Source organism: Musca domestica, unplaced genomic scaffold (genome assembly GCF_030504385.1).
Source record: "Musca domestica strain aabys unplaced genomic scaffold, Musca_domestica.polishedcontigs.V.1.1 6, whole genome shotgun sequence".
In the NCBI taxonomy this organism is placed as follows: Eukaryota; Metazoa; Arthropoda; class Insecta; order Diptera; family Muscidae; genus Musca; species Musca domestica.
The window spans coordinates 7,304,041-7,324,967 of NW_026712363.1; the positions used below are offsets into that span (position 1 = coordinate 7,304,041).

General features: G+C 34.0%; 1 protein-coding gene and 2 long non-coding RNA genes across 3 annotated transcripts in view; 1 reads left to right on the forward strand and 2 right to left on the reverse strand.

Annotated features, from left to right (window-relative positions):
• LOC101891523 (organic cation transporter protein) overlaps positions 1–10,360 on the reverse strand; it is a 31,156-nt gene extending 20,796 nt beyond the window's left edge. Inside the window, exon 1 of the mRNA XM_005182264.4 lies at positions 10,165–10,360. Coding sequence (XP_005182321.2) covers positions 10,165–10,345 — 181 coding nt within the window. The 5' untranslated portion in view covers positions 10,346–10,360. The remainder of the gene's footprint in view (positions 1–10,164) is intronic.
• On the forward strand, positions 51–9,753 carry LOC131805691 (uncharacterized). The gene is made up of 5 exons (XR_009343775.1): positions 51–270; positions 336–397; positions 494–727; positions 9,250–9,323; positions 9,399–9,753. It is a non-coding gene; the product is annotated as an uncharacterized LOC131805691 (long non-coding RNA).
• Positions 9,398–10,158, reverse strand: LOC131805693 (uncharacterized). Its single transcript, XR_009343777.1, has 2 exons — positions 9,695–10,158; positions 9,398–9,628 (listed from the first exon to the last, which is right to left on the reverse strand). It is a non-coding gene; the product is annotated as an uncharacterized LOC131805693 (long non-coding RNA).
• Positions 10,361–20,927: the final 10,567 nt, after the last annotated feature.

Below are 20,927 nucleotides of genomic sequence, written 5' to 3' on the forward strand. Positions count from 1 at the left end.
ACAAATCAAAAAAAATGCCATGTTCATTCTTGGGAGTCTCATGTGTAAGTGTGTGTGTGCGTGCAGGCACGCTGCATCCATTGAAAAAAATTCCATACACACACACATGCACGAAGTAGTTGCAGTCGTGTAAACGCACATGAAGGGTGCGCAACGCCGTTCATTCACCTACATTGCCCATTCATGCCGTTTGTCGATTAATAAATCCCTACGCGACTTTGCCGTGTATTGTTGCAGCTCATTCATCGGAATCGGACAAACCAAAAACAGGTAGTAATTTTTTAAAGAAATAAGGTATTTGTACATTCTAACTCCTTGTATTTTTTTGTTTTTAGAAATTTGGCGAAGTTGCACGCACTCATCAAACAATTTATAACCAGGTCTCTATATTGTGCAGGTAGTCATTTTTTGTATTTATGCATCTGCAAAACAATAGTTTTGTTGTCATTTTCTTTTCCCATATTTACTAATGTTTTTCTTTTTTCCTTTTCAGGTAAACGACCATGGTTGTGTATAAAAATAAAGTGCAAGTGATATTTAAAATTGGCAGTGCATCTGCCTGAAACTTATTTGTGTGTTATGAAAAAAGTATAAAATTAAATTTAAACAAAGAACTGATGTGCGGATAGATAGATTGTCAACCAACAAAAATAGGATATCCAAACGGCTTCAAATCGCTGCATAAGGAGTAAACTGCTGATTGGCGTATTTCAAGAACATAATTCAGGTGAGTAAAAATAATTTTTGTAGTGGCTTATTTTATAAAAACCGAAAGTGTTCGTTTGGTAATGAACCAAGCAAAGCACACTAAAGAGTAATGACATAGTGAAATGAGTCAACGCCAAGACGAAGCTACTAAAGATTACAGTTGGGATTACAGTTGGGAACTATTCCAATGTATGAAGCCTGGTAAAAAAACAAGTAGTCGCATCGACAATGGCAATGAACTGTCACCCTGATATTGGAATTGAAAATGTTGAATGAAAAATTATAAAATTTGTAAGAATTTTTTTGGTGGAAAGAATGCATATTATAACAAACTCTAAATTGCGTCGTATGAAAAGCATTTAAAAATCCACTTATCTTTCATAAAACACTATAAAAATTTTGACATATCAATGATCCCAAGCGTGTACCTATATTCTTTTCCCATGGTATGAAGATGGTTTTATGGAAATGTGTTATACGTGTACAAACTGTGTAGAATTTGAAAATGTTGGTTTAGTATGAACGACTGAATCTGGGATTTGGAAATTATGTATTGGGGGTATCTGTTGGTGGTTGGATTATGAAAAAGAAGTGTTTTTAGAAAAGTGTACGAAAAGTATTATGGTATTGGCGATGAAGATAAAAAATTAAAGACATTTTGATGGAAATGACAAAAAAAAAATTATTACAATTATTCATTCTTAAAGCCGAAAATTCGAATTTAAGGTTCTGATAGAAAGATTATGCCAAAGTGAACAAATTGTGTTTCTTTTTGGAGTACTAAAATTACTACCTCAGGCTTTTGTAACAATTCAAATGCCTTTTTACTATAAAAATGTTGAATTCTAAATGGGACAATGTAGAGTATTGTGTGAGCAAAAAAAAACTTTTCGTGAATCTTCAAAACTGAGCTGAAAAGTATCTAATTCTGTTTTGCTAGATTGCCAAAGAACAAGTGGTAAGCTGATACAATGTTGTAACATTAGATATTCATTGATAGACAAACACTGAAAAGATGAGTACATATTTAAAAAAAAAAAACAAAAATTGACACAACTTTCGGGAAATTTTCTGAAAATACAGGAAAAACAGAATACCTACAAATGAATAGAATAAAAAAAATCTTCTATGGTTTTTAATGGAGAAGAAATACAAACTATCATAAGGCCATATGTAACAAAAACCAAATGATATCGACTATATTTTTGCATTCCCCGGGAAAAAAGGAGAATATTGGAAAAAGATATTTAATCAAAACAAATGAAAATCAACAGCAATGCAAAGGGGATATGATTTTATTCTTCCCTTAATCACATTGCCACATTATATTACTCTTTTAATCTTAGTTGAAAAATCTGTTATGCTTTTAAAATAATTTAATAAAAATCAACTAAATTTCCGCGATTGTAATGTGAGAAATATCGGTTACCAGGTAACAATTGAATACTTTAATGCCGGAAATGGTTGCTAGAAAAAAAATCTACGGAACTTTTCATGAATATAAACGGACTTTGGTTGTTTGAGACAATCAGAGATGGTGGCTATTGTATTTTGAAAGGAATTAAATGGAATATTGGTCTTTCTACTTATGTTTTCCACAACGTGGGGAACTCCCACACCCTGAAGTCTCATTCAGCCGGGCTCTTTAGCTGTTATCTTTGCTTTAGACATACAATTTAAAAAAAAAGTTGACAATAACGACTGAGAAAAAAAAATTCTGAGCAATACAAATAAATAATTTAGGACAATAACGAACTAATTTAATTATCCTATATTGCACTAGTAAATTCTATATCACAGATTTTTATTATTGCGTATTTCCTTTCTAATCGCATATCTATTGCACAAGACCCTCAAGACATCCACATCCTATTTGATAATACAAACCTTCAATTTATAAAACAAATTCTATGTATAAAAACAACGACACATTATAATTTATAAAATAGACATACACGACATACATTTTATAAATTATATTGCACTTAAGTAATTATATCACAGTAATTATATCTCACATCATTTTAAGCTTTTATATCCTTGACATGGAAGTTTCCAAGGGGTTTCCCTTGCAGAGTCTCCAGCTCATACATATTGTTTCCAATAGGTCTCACGATTCTGCACTTCAAAAACTTCTTGCAAAATTTCGCATTTATATTAGTCTTGAAATCTGAGAGAACGTGATTCCTACGAAAGACTTCCTGGCCTGGACGAAAAGTTACATTTCGTGATCTACTATTGTACCTTTTGGCACTGGCCTCATAAGCTTGATGCATGTTTTTCTTGATGTTTTCTCTCATTAATTCTAATCTATCCTTTCTATTAAATTGTATAATTTGGTGGTCAGTGAATGATTTGAGTTTCTTGGCTAATCTATAATCATTTCCGTTGGTAAACATATTGTATCCGAACAATGCAAAGAATGGGTTAACCCCTGTGGCGGAGTGTACCGACGTTCGGAGAGCTTGCTCGATTTCAGATAGGTATAAGTCCCAATCTCGGTGATCTTTCTCGACATAAGTCCTTATCGCCGCCAGTACAGACTGGTTCACTCTCTCTGCCGCATTTGATTGTGGAGAGTAGTACGCTGTCGTTAAATGGTTTATTTTGTAGTTCTTAACCATTTCTTGAAACATATTTGAGACAAATTGTTTTCCATTGTCACTATGGATTGTTTCTGGGACCCCAAATACACGAAATACTTTGTCCTCCAGAAATTCCACAACATTTTTAGCGGTAGCTTCTCTCATCGCATGTAAAAAGATGAATTTAGTGAAATGGTCCATGACAATAAAAATGTAGGCGTTTCCATTTTTAGATCTGGGATACTTTCCGAGGAAATCTACATAAAGTTTTTGGAATGGCCTTTCTGTGATAACCTCGTTTCCTATGGTAGGTCGCATAATAGAATTTGACGATTTGGTTTCTTTGCAGACTTGGCAATTGGACACGTAATTTTTTACTTGGCATGCCATTTTTGGCCAATAATAATACGTTTTTAAACGTTTCATAGTTTTATTTATGCCATCGTGGACAGACTGATTATAATTGTGGGCCTTCTCAATCATCGTATAGGTAATTTCTTCCGGTATCCACAATTTCCATTCAAATTCCATCGTCGTTTCATCAAAATTATTCACTCTTATGTAAATTTTGTCGTTGTCGACTTTTAAATCGGGTAGTCTTTCTTGATTCTCTATTATTGTTTTTCGCAACTTCAGGTACTCCTCGCTGTCAAACGCGGTGGTTTCGAAATCCAAAATATCATCGCTAGTGATTTCTTCTACTGCTATCTCCGATTCAATTGGTAGACGGGATAAGGTATCAGCCACAACATTCTCAGATCCTTTTCGGTATTCAATTGAAAAATCAAAAGCTTGAAGCTGCAGAGACCATCTAGCAAGTCTCCCACTTAAATCTTTCAGTGACATAAGCCACTTGAGACTTGCGTGATCTGTGATCATGGTGAATTTCATGCATTCCACGTATGGTCGAAATCTCTTTACGGCAAGAACCGCCGCCAAACATTCCTTCTCAGTTACCGAATAATTCCTCTGACTTGAATTTAGTTTTTGCGAGTAGAAAGCAATTGGATATTCCCAACCATTATCATCTCTTTGGAAAAGAACGGCTCCAATTCCGTACTCAGATGCGTCACACTGTATGAAAAATTCTCGCTGAAAATCGGGATGTCGAAGCACTGGTGCCGAGGTGAGAGCTTTCTTCAGTGTTCGGAATGATTCACATGCTTGAGGTGTCATCGTAAATTTCTGCCCCTTTTTTAATGTATCAGTTAGGGCAGCGGATATGGAAGCGAAATCTTGTATGAAACGACGGTACCATCCGGCCGTGCCTAAAAAGCTTCTTACTTCTCTTGGAGTCTTTGGTATCGGTATTTTTAGAATTGCGCTGACTTTTTCCGGGTCGGTTTTTAAACAGCCGTTTCCGATTATGAACCCTAGATACTTCAATTCACGGAAACAAAACGAGGACTTTTTGAAACCAATTGTTAAGTTGGCCCTCTTTAAACAATCTGCTACCTCGCTCAACAATTTCAAGTGCGTTTCAAATTCATCAGATATAATCAGTAAATCATCTAAATATATGAACACGTTGGACTTCAGTTTACCAGGTATTACTCGATCCATCAAACGACAGAGTCGTTGCGCCGCATTGCATAGACCAAACGGCATTACTCTGAATTGGTATAGCGGTCGACCTGGTACTGTGAAGGCTGTGTACGGTTTGGCTTCTTCTTCAAGTTCTATTTGCCAAAACGCGTACTTCAGGTCGACACTGCTAATATAATGCGTTTGATCTATTCGACTCAATATCCCATCAATGTTCTGCAATGGATATGCATCCTTGATGGTTAGTGCATTGAGTTTTCTCGCATCTAAACAGAATCTGTTTTTGCCTGGTTTTCGCACTACGGTAGTCCTGTTGCTCCACGGTGAATCGCTTTCTTCAATCACGTTTAGTTTGATCATGTTATCAATTTCTCTATAGACTATTTCCTGTACGGCGGGCGACAGAGGGTAATGTTTGTCCTTGACAGGATTTGCTCCTTCTATCAATTTAATGGCATGTTTCTCCAACTTGGTACATCCCAATCCATTCTTTTCAAATGTCGGAAATTTGTTTACAATTTCATTTAGCTGTTGCTGTTGTTCCTCTGTTAGAACATGCATATTTTCATTATCATTAGCTGAATTCCCATGAATTTTTTGCTGAAGTTCCAGATTTATTTCTTCTGTGGGAAATATTTCGGGTGCAATTCCAAATATCTTCCAAAAATCTATCCCTAAATATAATTCCTGTTCTAAGTCAGGACATAGAAACAATGTCATTTTAGCTAACTGACTTTGATATTCAACATCGACTTCAATTGTACCTAAAATGCGGTGCCGTTGACCAGAAGCAGTGGTGACATTTGAACTATAGAGTTTTACATTAGTTCCTATCTCTTCCACTATTTCTCTACAATTTCTTCCCAGTAGACTGACTGTAGCGCCAGAGTCTAATAAACCTCTAACTTCCTTTCCTTCAATTTTTATCGTAACATATGGTCTTAAATCTGTTTTATATTGGCATCGGACTATTGATTCAGACACAGATTTCTTTAGCAATTTAAATTGTTTTTGCTTCTGCCTTAGTTTTGAAATTCTCTGTTTTTTCTTGAATTGCTTGCTATTCATTTCATTTTGATCTTCTCCGAATATTCTTGACCTTATTTCCTCATAATTTTGTTCCCTGACCTCCAATGGTAAATAATGTCGAATTTTAGGGTAAATTTGTTTATCGGTTTTACTTTTTTCTAAATCGATTGTGGATTCTGATCTGCGGGCTGCTCGGCAGAACGGTGGTTTCCCGCTGTAACCAGGTTCTTCCTCGAGTTTCCCAATCGACAATTTGCACATTTCGGCGTAGTGGTATTCTGCTTTCCACACTTAAAACAAAATAGATTTCTTTGAGTGGAAAGACAATCCCTGAATCCGTGGCCGGGAGTTTGGCAATTCCAACAGACTAATTGAACATTGACTGCTGAAACATCTACTACTTCATCTGGTTCATCGAATACCTGAAAAATTTCTTTGTCATTCTCTTCATGCATCGCATTTACACGAGCTGGTTTATTGTAAGTAGGAGTAGTAACTGGGGCAGGATCGCGTCGAAAGAATGTCTTTTCAATCTCAATACACTCAATTCTCAATTGCTCAAGCGAGGATACTTGCATCGAATAAACAATACCTGAAATATTCTTTCGCACATTTTTCTTAGCCAGGGAGATCATTTCGTATTCCGAAACTGGTCTTTCTAGCTTAGATCTCATTGCGTTTAAGTCGTGGAAGAAAGAGTTTATCGATTCTCCTGGCATTTGCTTTCGCTCTAACAAATCACGCATTTCTTCGAAGCATGTTCTTCTGGTTTTGAACCTTTCACACAAGGCATGTTTTAATGACTGCCAATTAGAAATATTGTTATTCATTTGTTCTAGCCAGAACCATTCATTAGCAGGGCCTGAAACTAAAACATGGAACTCATTCAAAATATCTTTCCATGGAAGGTTGTAAAGCTTTTGAAAATGTTCTAGCCGGTATATAAAGTCTTCTACTGACAAAGTATTGGGTCTGCCAGAGAAATTTATCCCAAATCTCTCAATTCTTATACCTTGAAAATTTTGAAAACTCATGAAGGATGGAGTAATAGTATGGGTACGGTTTATAGGTGGATTATTTACGCTATTTGGGGGCGAAGAAGGGGGTTTAGGATTTAACGTAGGAATTGGTTGAGGCATCTGAATTGGTGGTGCACTTTGATTGCTGATCGATAATTTTGCGATTGCATCATTTAATTTATCTACTACAGTGTAAACCTTTTCCATCTCCTTGCTCACGCTCTTTTCAACCAGAGCCTGCAGATTTGCCTGGGCATGGTTCAAACTATCTTGCACCAAACTTCTGACAAGTTGGTCAACTTCTTTTGGTTGCATTGGCACAGTGGGTTGAGGCATGTTAGAAGGCATTTTAGCTGCAGCACTAGTGCTAGGATTAGGGTTATTAATTGAACCTGATAAATCCCGAACAGTTGGGTTGACATTAGCGTTTTGCATTTTTTCTTTTTTCTTAGTTTTCGGTTTTGGTGATGCAATTGAAGTTCTGCTAAGGTCAAACACTAACGATCTATTTCTTTTCCTGCGTTTTTTCCCTACCGTAGCTGCGTTCATTGATATTACTATATATATAAAGATGGAAATACTTATGTGGTTGGCTGTAAAGATTATATGGAATGAACTACCAACTAATTAATTTTAAAAGACAATAAAAGGGATTAATGTATTACACACAGTTATAAAAATAGTAAATATTAATAAAACAAAACATTTATAAATCAATAGGTTAAATAACAACAAAACAAATAAAAATCAATAGGTATACATAAAAACAAAACATATATAAATCAATAGGTTAAATAACAACAAAACAAATAAAAATCAATAGGTTAACAAAACAAACAAAATTTAAATTTTCAAAGACAATGACAAATATTAGAGGAGTTTAGGAGTATTTTCAGCTGTAATAAAGTATGTGTGTGGTCTATGCTTTTCAAACAAAAAAAAAACATGATTTTATTTTATAGTGGCCTATTACGGTTGTCATAGAGTATTGACTAGTTGGACTTTACAATTACAAACTTTGAACTTTTCATTTAGAAATTAGCACCGTGGCAGTTTTCTCCAATATTTAAAGAAAAGAGATCTCACGAAAGGATAAAATTAGTGCAATACAGTCTGTGGCCCATCGGTTCGCAGATACTGTAATTATCCTATGCTAACCTTAAAATATTGTCGCTACTCTAAAGAATTTAAACACATACACGTCAAAACACAGGTCATAAAACAATACAAATTTTGTTACACTTCACGAACAAAAGCTATTGCACTAGACCCTAATCAGTGGAACAGAATATCCTAATTTTTTACTTTCTATGCTAAATATTGCACAATTGACACTTTTTAATTACTTAGAAAGTGGTTGCAATATTCGCAAGCATGTAAAAAATGCGATATTTTGCTTAAATCTATTGTCTCCTATGGTATATTGCACAGTGCGTAGATTTTATTGCACATATTATTGGCTAATGTCTGGAAGACATTAATGTTTTCTTTTAGTCTTGGGCGCCATATTGTTACATTCAGCCTACTCGGCGTTATGGTGGGGTTCCGCACTAGCTCAGGAGGGAGCGGTTAATCCAGGGGGTTCTCAACCCTGCCACCATCAACCCTAGGGAATGAACACTTAAATAATTGTACTGGAATAAACACAAACACAGAAAAACTGAAAACAAACATACACAACATACTCCTATGACACAGGAGCTTGATATTATTGCTCCCCCACTATGCCCACCCATCCTTGACCCTTTAGTCCAAATACACTCAAAAAATTTAAAAAGGGCCCCAAAAAGCCACACACACTCACTTACAACGCCTAACCTCCTCTCTCACAAATAAAATTTAGCACAACATATTATTTCTTTTGACAATTAGACATTAAGCTTATTTATTAGAATCATAATCGTTCTCTTAAAACTAATTTCAACACGAACACATAAAAAAAACTGGATTATTAATACCCGAACGAAAAACAAAAATTGTGAGTCAATACTCAGATTACCTTTTTTTATTACCCTGCTAGAAGCGCCAATTTTGGCCAATACAAGTACTTTAAATTTCTGCCTAAAGGAGCTCACTTAGACAAATCTTTTGGGCATTTCAAATCCTTGTCCCAAACAACAAAATCAAAACTTTCTAGCTGTAAAATTTTGAGGCAACCCTACACTCACTAACAATAAGATTTAATGGGCATTAATTTTCCTCACATTTGTATCTTAAGCACTATTTATCTAACTACAAACACTACGTTTAACTTATATACTAAACTACACACTAACAAACAAATATTGTTTTAGCTTCTTTTTTTCTTTTGGTCAAATTCGGACTAATTGATGAATTTCATATTTTTTTCTTTTTTATTTCAGTGGTGTTTCCGTCAAAGGAAAAGGAACTCCATATGACTTTTTTCAGCGGGATTTGGCTTTCTTTCTTTTCTTTGGTAAGTAACTTAAATTTTGAATTACATTACCTTCACAACGGCATACTTAGGCAACTTTTTATCTTCTTTTTACAGATTTTTATGTGGGATCTACTGGTTAGCTTCCCGGATTGGTAATGTTGCCTGTTCCAAGTGTTATCCACTGGCAGTTTCCCAGGTCTTTTGGCCGTTTCCAGAACCTTTTCGTTGCCTGGAACCCCTGTGCCGCACCTGGCGATACAAAAATAATTGTTGGGGATGCCCGCTTCTTTTTCGTCCAAGTCGGATGGCGTTGTCCAATTGTGGATTTATGCGCGGCGTTATTCCTAAATAGAACACAAAAACTTAACACAACACATCCGACATAACATCACTTACAAATCAACACTTACAAATTGTTTAGATACGCCACACAAATAAAACAATAAAACACACAAATTGTAACTGCCAATTTAGTATTTCCTTTTTCTATTCACAAAAAAAAACATTTAAAAATTGACTGAACTGTTTCTGTTCCACACCACTTTGAAATAATGGCGCTTTTAGCCCTCTCTGTGCTTTATATACGGCCACCAAGGACGCTCAACCAAACTTTCCCTCTTTTCCAAGATTTTCCCACAATTTCCCTGACATTTATTATTTACCTTTATCAGGTGTTCTACCTACCCACTATTATCCCCAGTGTTGTATTTTTGCAACACGTCTCTCATGTTGTACAATACACAACATGAAACTTGGCATCACTTTTTAAAATTTAGCCGGCCGCCCTGCGTATCCGGTTCTCTTTTTTGGCTGGCGTTCAGCACGTTCGGTGCATTAAATTGCACATTACAAAAATTTTACAATGAGGATGAACGCAACAAATTGAACATTTGATAACGGCCGAACTCCCCAATACGCACCAGTATCGCATCCAAAATATTGACGTCACTTGCATCGTGTGTCGCAAACTGTTCGGTCTCGTTCGAATGATTTTCGTTGCTTACATGACCGCCCGCCATTTTTTCACAGCACAACCCGTTCACTCTAGTCGAGAGTGTCATTAACAACTGACTAGCACTAGTGGCGCTCACTATTTATCGGTCTATTCAAAATATTTTTGTTTTATTTTGTTTTCGTTTTCATACTTAAGTAAACAAAATTGCTGTTGTTGAGACTTATCTCTCATTGGCGTCTCTTGTCGTTCTCTCAAATAAAAATATACGCACACACATATATGTACAAATTTATCACAATTTTCTTCTTTTTTGTTTTGCTCAAATCTTTCTGTTCTCAGATAATCATGTGAATATTTTTGCCGGTCTTCTGGTGGGTGCTGTAGGCGTTGCTTCGTCTCGAAATACAAGAATTCAACCAACTATCCATTCAAAAAAACAGATTCTTATCCGCTGAATAACAAATTATGAAGTGACGATTAACCCCATAACAGCAAAATTGTTCACACAGCTAAGCAATTAAAAGTATTGACTTTCTTTTGTATCATTTCATAAAGAATGTAAAACTCTACATCAGTGTCAAAAAAAAATTCAAAATTTTTAATTTTTTCTGTCAGATTAGACAATACAATTGGGCTTCGTAAAGATACATCCATCCTTCCACACAAACGCTCTGCAATTTGAAAAGTAATAAATAACTTGCATGAAAGTAATAAAAACTTGTAACTTTGCACATCGAATTTATACCCTACGCCACACTGTGGTACAGGGTATTATGCCTTTGTGCATTTGTTTATAACAAGCAAGCGAGATAGACCTATAATTCCTTTTGATGATCATCATAGAATCACATTTTGTGTCGATTTATGCATGTGCGTCTGTATGTGTATTTTTGTGAAATGCAGAATCACATTCATAATCCAAATAAAATTTCAAATTTGTGTGAGATATACCGTTAGCTCCAATATATATTGTTCATCTGATAAGTTCCCTAAAGCCATAATATTGACTCCAAAACAACATTATTCGGAAGAAAGATATCAAATACAGCCCAGAAAGACCTCTGTTAAATTTTATCGAGCTTTCAGATATGGATACAGCTCCCATATATCCCCCATATTCCCATATTTATTGTGCACCAAATGGTCAACATCGAACCAATTAAATAGGTTTTCGCACAAACAATGAATTCAGCCTTAAAGAATGTGAGTCAAATTTACTAAAATCGGCCAGATATAGCTATAGGTCCCATATATATGTTTCATCCGGCATATATCATTTGATAAGGCTCTTTAGCTCTCTTTGAACAAGATTACTTTCAGGTCATTCGTTCTTAGGGTTTGCGTCAGTCCGTCTGTTTGCCTGGTTCGCTTTCTGGCCATTGTGCTTGATCACTTTCGAAAGGATTATCCGATTTGATCAAAACTTGGTACATCGTAATATTATAGTATTATAGTCAAACTGTTTAACTTGTTATACCATCCGTACGTAACACTTCTAAATATTCGTCATAGACCCCATAAAGTATATATATATCCATGAACAGCATTAAGTTCTAAATCGATGTCCGTCTGTCTGTTGAAATCACGATACAGGCCACATTATTTGACGTAGAGCTTTAAAATTTGGCACAATAGATTGCATTGTGTCTAACATGATTGAAGTTGAAAATGAAGTTTTTGGATTTCTCCCATTTAACGATAGCTTCCTATAGTCGGTATTTTGTTGGTTTTACGCACATTTTTCCACGCATTTGTTTAAAAATTGGTATTTATAGTACGCAATGTGTTTTAGCTCCGGTGGCAGAACATTGATTGTCTAGGTCCACATTTTCTTATAACACACATATAACGGTACCTTCGGATATTCGATATTTTGGCGATTTAAGCCATGCGATAAAATTTCGTTAAAATTAAAGTCTGACATATTTGGACCAAATCAATTAGTTATAGCTATAGCTCTCATGTATATGTTTCATGCGATTTTATATCTAAAGACGTAATATATCCTCTAAAGCAAAAACATTTGGTACCAAATGTCACTACAGCATAAACATATTACAGTTAAATTTAGTGGAAAATAGTTCAGACATAGCTTGCTTTGCTTTCGATTTCAAGCCGTATTGGGTATTTAATTAAAATCATTGTTGACATTATTTACTTCAAACAAATACACAATATAAGCAATTATTTTTACCAGAAGCTCTACTAAGAAAAAGAGCCTGTCTCTCTTTCAAAAAAAAAAAAAAAATGGTCCTTTGTTTCTTAGTCGCTTTAAATTAGTGGTTAGTGCATAAATATTATTAGTTATCTTTTTCTTTACCTAATGATGGAGGGTATTAAAAGTTTGGTCCGGTCGAACTTAATGCCTTTTTACTTCTATTTAACATAGGTCAGATTCGAAATTTTAAATATCACTCCATAAAATGTAAAAACCGAGGAGTGGAAAAACAAACGCAATTGTACAAAACTTAATGTCACAAATGTAGAATGAAGTATTAGTGCTGGGCTCAAAAGTTAAAACATACTCAACACCGATTACGTCTGAAGATAACCTCGGGCAATCATATGTTTACAATTTTTATACCCTACACCACATAGTGGTAAGGGTATTATTTTTTTGTGTATTTGTTTGTAACATGGAGAAGGAACCGAGATAGACTTTTGAGGCTCTCCATAGAATCACATTCTGAGTCGATTTATGCATGTCAGTCCGTCTGTCCATGAATTTTTGTGAACAAAATGTAGGTCGCATTTATTATCCGATTGAGATGATATTTTCCAAATAATATTTGTTTGGCCCAATTACGAACCCTATTAAAATTGGTGAGAATCGGTTCAAATTTATGGATAATATCAGTCCAAATGAACCCAATTTTGGAACATTCGACGGAATTCGGTTTAGAAGCCAATACATTAAATTTGGTGGTTCCATATATATGTTTTATCCGATTTATGCATAATTTATCCGATTTCATGTTTTTGTGAACCAAATGGCCAATATATGTCCAAATGGACTGACTTCTGGGACATCCAACGGGATTCAGTCTAAAAGCAAATGCTTCAGGATTTGGTGAAAATCAGTTAAAATATCGCTATAGCTGCTATATATATGTTTCATCCGATTTGGTATATAAGTCCCTCAAATGGGTAATATGCACTCCACAACAATAATATAATATTCCGGGCATCAGACACTGCTCGAAAATACCTCTGCCAAATTTTATTGACATCGGTTCAGATTTTTGTATAGCTTCGATATACATCTTCATCCGATTTCACGGTTATTGTCCACCATATATATAATATCAGTCCAAATTGAATAGATTTTTTCATATTCAACCGAATTTTTCCAGTTGGTGTAACTAGGTCCGGTATATCCAATAAATATTTTTTAATGAAATTTTTATCGAAGTCATATCATGTACTATACAGAAATGTTATTTGGTTCATAGTTGGTATGATCTACTTCATATAAATTCGCAATATAAAAATTTTTGTTACGTGAGCGCTACTAAATACGCATAGGGGTGTAGGGTATCATACAGTCGGCCCCGCCTGACTTTTGACTTTTCTTACTTGATTCCTTTGACAACAATTCATTATCAAATTTTGTATTCATTAATTCATTCTATACACAATTCATAGATGGGAATCTGTTTTCAATGTAGTGTAAATTGGCAATCTATATATATAAAAGAAAGTTGTGTTAGTTACTACGCTTATAACTTAAGAACCGCTGGACTGATTTTAACGATTCAAACAAATTCGGAATTTTCTCCTCTCCGAAAAGGATAATATCCAAAAAAATCGCGTAAAAATGTGATATTTTAACATTTTCATTTTGACTTTTGAAATGTACAATAGTAATGTTTTATTTTGCATGATTTTTTTTTATTTTTATTTACTTTTTTCTAATGTACATTTGTAGTGTTTTTTATATTTTATTTTTTAACTCAAATATTAATACCAATTTATTTAATTGACTTGATTTCTTGAGAAATGAAATTGATGGCGAGTTACATGGAAGTGTAGTACCGAATTATGTGGTGGCGAAACGGAATAGATGATATCGAAATAATTTAACGCGAAAGAAAGAAAGATAATTATTAAATAAGATAATTACTTTTTCAAAATCGCTAAAAATCACGAAAAAGAGATCTCATTGCAAAAATTCTCAAATCGGGAAAAAATCGAAAAAAAAATCAGTGGAATCGAATTTTAAAATAATAGTAAGGGTCTTTAAACATTTGCTGCAATAAATCAGCGAACAAGTTCACGATATTTTCAATTTGTTATTCTTCTTTTGTCATTTTTTTTTTTCAATTTGTATTATCTAATTGAATTCAGTGGATAAAGAATAATTTTTCACTATATAAAATTTTTCACCAAAAAAATGAAATAAGTGCGAAATACGATGTTAACTGACATCTACCTTTCAACTACAGGGCCGACATCGTGGTTCAGATGGAAGATGCGAACACATTTAAACAACCAAAAATGACAGAAAAAGCCTAATGGAGCTCATTTCAAATCGTGGACCTACTTCTTTCATGTGACAATAAGCCGTCCAATGAGAGCTCAAACACACAAAATTCTTTGGGAGTACAATCAGTAAAATACCAAATATAAAGGGTGCAAAATAGTAGAGCGAATGGGACTCTTAGTAAGAAAAGGATTTCTATCCTTTTGCAGGTCATGATATCGATCATAACTCACGGATAAGTGTACAACCCGATTTCATATTTATATAACCATCGTATGATTTAAGCTATTTTTGAGGTCTTGGCCACTTTTTTCATTGTTTGGCCCTTCTTTGGCATCTTTGTCTATAAAGGGTTAGGGAACCATCATACAGATAATTGCCACATAGTAATTTATTTAAGTAAAGTCCCCACATTGGAGTATCCCCAAGTCCACTTTCACATATGTGTGGTCAGAAAAGAAAATTTTGTATTCTATTGAATTTGTAACTCCAAAGAGAATATTGATTGGAAACGTAGATTTGGGATATACATCTATATGAAATAAATTGTGGAAACATGAACAAATTACAAATGTATGAAAATAGCACGGGACCGAATATTTGTTGAATCGTCATTGAATTATGCTATGATGAAAAATATGGTGGATAAAACTATTTTTACTCATTTAAATCACGCCAAATTTTTTTTCAGTTTGACATGCTATGTTGTTCTGCTATATTTTTGATTTGGTCTCTATTTGTCATATTGGATTATAAGGGGTAGAAGAATGTTTTCAATGTAGGTCGATGTCTTGGAGTAGTGCCCATATAAAGGTACCTCCTGATTTTACCATATTTCTAAGGATTTGGCTAAAAATGTGTTTTTGGGGGGTGAAAATCTTACACAAAAATTTGAACATATCTACAAATTTTAGAATTTTTTCCATATAATAGTACCCCCTCAAGTCCACCTTTTGGCGGACAAACAGGCCGACATGGTTAGGGGGACTTACAAGAACTCTGATGGACAATCTGAGGTGCTAATGGCTTTAAAAAGGAATTAACTTTGGCTATTCTTAAATCATTCAGCCCTCAATTATGAGGTGTACAAAATGCAACAAATTCCAAATTACTGCTCATTTGACTGGAGAATTTTGCTACGATTTTTACCATACTAAAAATTAATTTGATCCCTTACATGGGGATAAGATTGATATATACTTTTTTATAGATTTTGTAAGCACCTCCACACCTTAGAAGCCCACGGCTTAAATATGGGTACAGGTGTTTTAAAACACTTTCAATCGACCAGTACGCGAACACTTATATCAGTCCTGTGAATAATTGTGCTTTGACAAATATGCATAATGGACAAAAACTACGGGCCGGCAACGCGGACCGGGCCAGCTAGTGTATTAATAAATTGAAATGTATTTGAAATAAGGTTACCTTGAAAGTAATTGTATGGTTCGAAAATGAACTTCTAAATTTAAAATTTGCAATTGTATGAACATTCAATAAACATTTTTCGAAATCTTAAATTAACCTTTTGAATCTCAAATTTCATTTGGTGCATAATTAATCTTTGGCCTAAATAGACATATACCGAGGTAAGCCAACAGATAGATCATGAAAATGATTTGAAATATTGCGAAGGAAGGTTTTGTGTTGTAAGAATAATGTAAAAAAGCAATGTCACAAAAATTTCGTCCAGACCTTTATACGCATCATAAAAGTGTGCTTTATGCCGTGTATGTTCATAATTTCTGCTACCCTAGCATATTTTTTATACCGGTCACCATGAAAATGTGGGTATCTTAATATTAACTATTCAGTATTTTGAAGATTCACGAAATTGTTCCAAAGTTTATATTATTCTTAGAATGATTGATGTTACAAAAAGGTATATATTTGTCCTTATTTAGATATAGCTATCATATTTTATTATCTAGTTTAAAGGACTCAAAAGCATTTTCAAGATTATAAATCTATTGTCCAAAAAATTACATCAAAAATCACTTTATGATTTATTTCCTATTCAATGACAATATTCGTAATATCATCGTGTTTAATTAAATCTTCAAAGCTCCATTATGAGTATTATAAAGGTAGCAGTATTTTCCAATTCAAAAGTAAGTTGGAATTCGTAACTTTTAGAAGATCACATTGTAAGATATTTAGTTTTGACCAGTTTCAAATCCTAATTAATCTATATCCGTCTGTGAATTCAGGCGTTTGTTGAAATCGCAATAAAGGCGCAATATTTAGGTTAATCTTTGAACCTTTATACAACATTCCTTAGAAGTTAGAATATATCTGTTTGGTTTAGGTATAATAATACCACTAAACGTTCGTCCTTTTGCATGTTTTTTGTTAAAATTTCTACCAAATGAACTATAATTTGACATTTAGAGTTTTCAGTATTGTGAAATAGATAGCGACAATAACTGCTATTGGTTCCCATTAGACATGGCCTAATTTAAAAGTACTTTGAGAAGTAATTTCTAATTAAAATTAAAATAAAAATTTTTGGTTGATTTAACTAAATTTTAATTAGAAAATACTTTTTAAAGCATCAAAACATTTAAAATCTCACCGTACCTTTAAATTAGGCCATGCCTAATAGGAACCAATAACAGTTATTGTCGGTATCGCGATTTTTATAGAGGCTTTTCTCAAAATGTTCTTTCATAAAAACGTTTCCACTGTAATTACAAATACCTTTTTTAAACTTTATGCATATAGATTTAAAGAGGTAGATGTGGCCATGGTACAATAAAAAGGTAAGGTAGAGCTACCAGCTGATTACAATTTTTTTCTAAGTGTGCCCGACTTCTGCCAATTTTGTGTATGTATTAATTGTTTTGAAAATAAAAACAGAATATTTTCGAAATCAATGGTAGGAAGATGCGTAAACGATGCGCGCATTAAAGCTATTCGCCAGTTTTGATATGGAATTGAAGGATAGAACTGTTTAGATCATATTTTTGATAGAAAATCCACGCATTTCATTCATTGTTCCCGCTATTGAACTGATTTTAAAAATGATGAAAAATATTGAATAAATGAAAACAACTTGTTGCATGCAAAATTGACGGGCATAGCCTCAGGGCTGTATTTCTGAAGTTTTACGAAGCTGTTCTACCTCCTTATTGTACCATGGGTGTGGTCAGTTCCTCCGACCCAAAACAGGTAGATAGAGTTTAACGGTGAGTGAAGAGTACGTCGTATTCTAACAGTGGAACAGATATCTCCATTATTTTGGCAAATATTAGGATTTTAGGTTAATCAAAAAAATGGGCATAAAAGTGGGCGGGAATGAAAAATGAATAAAAGAGAGGAGCTGAGGTTACTAAATAAAATAAGTAAAACAGTAGCTAAGTTCGGTCGGGCAGAACTTTTAATACCCTCCACCATTTGGAAGGAATTTAAAATTTTTGTTATATGCTGTAATATCCATTTCAAACTTCAAATTTGCAACAGTTCCAGCGAAAAATGTCGCTAAAATAATGAAAATATCGAATATCGGGAGGTACCGTTATGTAAGGGATATACGAAAACGTGAATAATGTTGCTGAAATTATCAAAATACCGACTGTCGGGAGGTACCGATATATAGGGGCTATACGAAGACGTGTACCTGCATACGAAATTTTTTGTCATAGGCTGTAGTACTTATTACGAACTTCAAATACGGGAATTTCAAATAATTTCGGTAAATAATATCGCTAAAATCATGAAATATAGGGGGGTACCGTTATATGGGGGCTATACGAAAACGTGGACCGACATGGCCCATTTACGAACTTAACCTGCCTACTGGTAAACTATGCATGTATGCAAAATTGTAACCTTCTATCTCAATTCGTTCGAAAGGTAGCGTGATTACAACAGACAGACGGATAGACAGGCAAACGGACATCGCTAGATCGTCTTAGAATTTTACGCTGATCCAGAAAATACATACCTTGTAAGGTCTATTACGAATATTTCGTGGAGTTACAAACGGAATGACAAAGCTAATATACGCGCAATAGAATGGTGGCGGGTATAATAAAAAATTCCCTTTTATAGTGTTTCCACCGGGCTGATTCGGGCAGTTGTTTGGAATAAATAACACTAATTTAGAACAGTTTTGGGATGTATTTTCGGGATACCGTAGTATTTTGCAACAACATAAAACTAATTAATTTCATATTTTACTCAACGTTTCGTTGGCCTTTTTCTCCCCTATGTATTTGCTAACTATATGTTATATAATTACAAAATGTTTTTTCCAATTCTAGCTTTTTAGCTTTGTGCAAATTGTTAAAAATATTTCGGTATACGAACATTCCAAATATCTCCATTAGAATTGTGTGGTATCTCAGACGTACACCTTATTCAATAAACCTTGGGTTTTAAAAACTAGCTTTCGTTTTTATGTAAAAGCTTTCATGTATGAGCACTGAAGTTTACCATAATAATATGTTTTGGCTATCCCATAAAGTTTTAACATGCATAAATAAAAAGTTTACAAATGGTGCTCTCATTCAGTCATGGTGTCGCTACCGCCGTCTACATACTATGATTAATTTTCTGTCTTTTTTCATTTTTTTAACCAAGCGTATAGTGAAATGAAGATGGCGCCAACTGTGTGCACTAACCTATTTTGAAGTTAACGACTACTCAAAGAGCCCCTCCTACATTTCACTACAGTAGACTTAACAGTATGTGAATATAGCAAGTAAGAATATTTTCGATTACATCTTAGATAAGCAATTCTTATTAGTTCAACCAAAATTAGACATTCCTCTAAAAAAATGTTAGCCACAAATGTTGAAAGACAACATTTTAAAAATGTCGGATTTGAAGAACAACTTATTAATAGTACTGCAACTAGCCATTAATCGATACAAAAACCAAAATTTAAAACATTTCATTCTGTCATAATACCCTACAACACTTTATGTAATACCTCGAAAAATTGATTTCCCACATAGGAAAGGATATATGGATCTTCCTATCTCGCCATGCTGAGTCGATCTAGCTATGTTTATCCGTCCATCCGTCTGTCCGTCTCAAGAAATTTAGCATGGAGGTGGGGTTAGGGTCAGAATAGAACCCTATTGATAATATTTAGGGTTTGAAATGGACCAAAACCAGAAAATTTTCCTGTTTTTACAGTTGCCCTATATGTCGGAATTATTGACCAATCGGCGCGGAGTTTACCATGGGGCTAGAGTTTAGGGCTGGTCAAGAGCGTACCATTTTGTTTGGCCATCGGACAATATTTAGCGGTTAAAATAGACCGTTACTTTTATGTAAAAAATAAGAAAATTTCCACTAAACAGCGAATATTTTTAATTCTGCCGAAATGCACATATCAAAGATATCGCATATATAACAAAATATCTACAATATCATATATCATGAAGAGGATTCTAGTTAGACCGCCTTCAAATGCCGGAATGTTTTCTTGCCAGAAAAGGATAACACATTAGAAAATCGCGTAAAAATATGCCAATAAAAAGTGAATATTTTTCTTTATATTGTTGTCATATTTTTTATCGCATGCTATTTTTTCATATTTAACTTGCAATATTGAATTTTACGTTTGCTAATATTTTTTCATCTTATAACATCATGTTTTTGGATTATTATATTGAAGTCGAAATTATCATCCGATTCTCAAGAAATTGAGCATATGGATAGAATTAGGGTCGGAATTGAAGCCCATTATTTTTCAAGATATATATTTATGAGATGAAATGGACCAAAAATTAAAACTTTCTTGACCTTGAAGAGGCTCTACAGGTCACAATTAAAAACCAATCGACATGGAATTTTGCATTGTAAATATAAGGAAAATATATTAAAAGCCAAGGGCAACATATGTGCAGGACAGTGTAGGTTTTGGTTTTCCAATATATATATATATATATATATATATATATATATATATATATATATATATATATATATATATATATATATATATATATATATATATATATATATATACGGCCCCGCCATACTATAGCCTTTGCTTACTTGTTTTTGTTTTATAAATGATGGCTAGACATTTATAAAATCGTAATATTTCAATAATTTTTAACGTCTTCTATTAGTTTGCACATTTCTTATTATACATGATTCTCTTAAAAATAGTTTTCCAGTCCGGTTGCTTGGAAATTGCCCGAAATCGTTAAGACTCTCGTAGAAAAATTAATCGGGAAAAATTGTT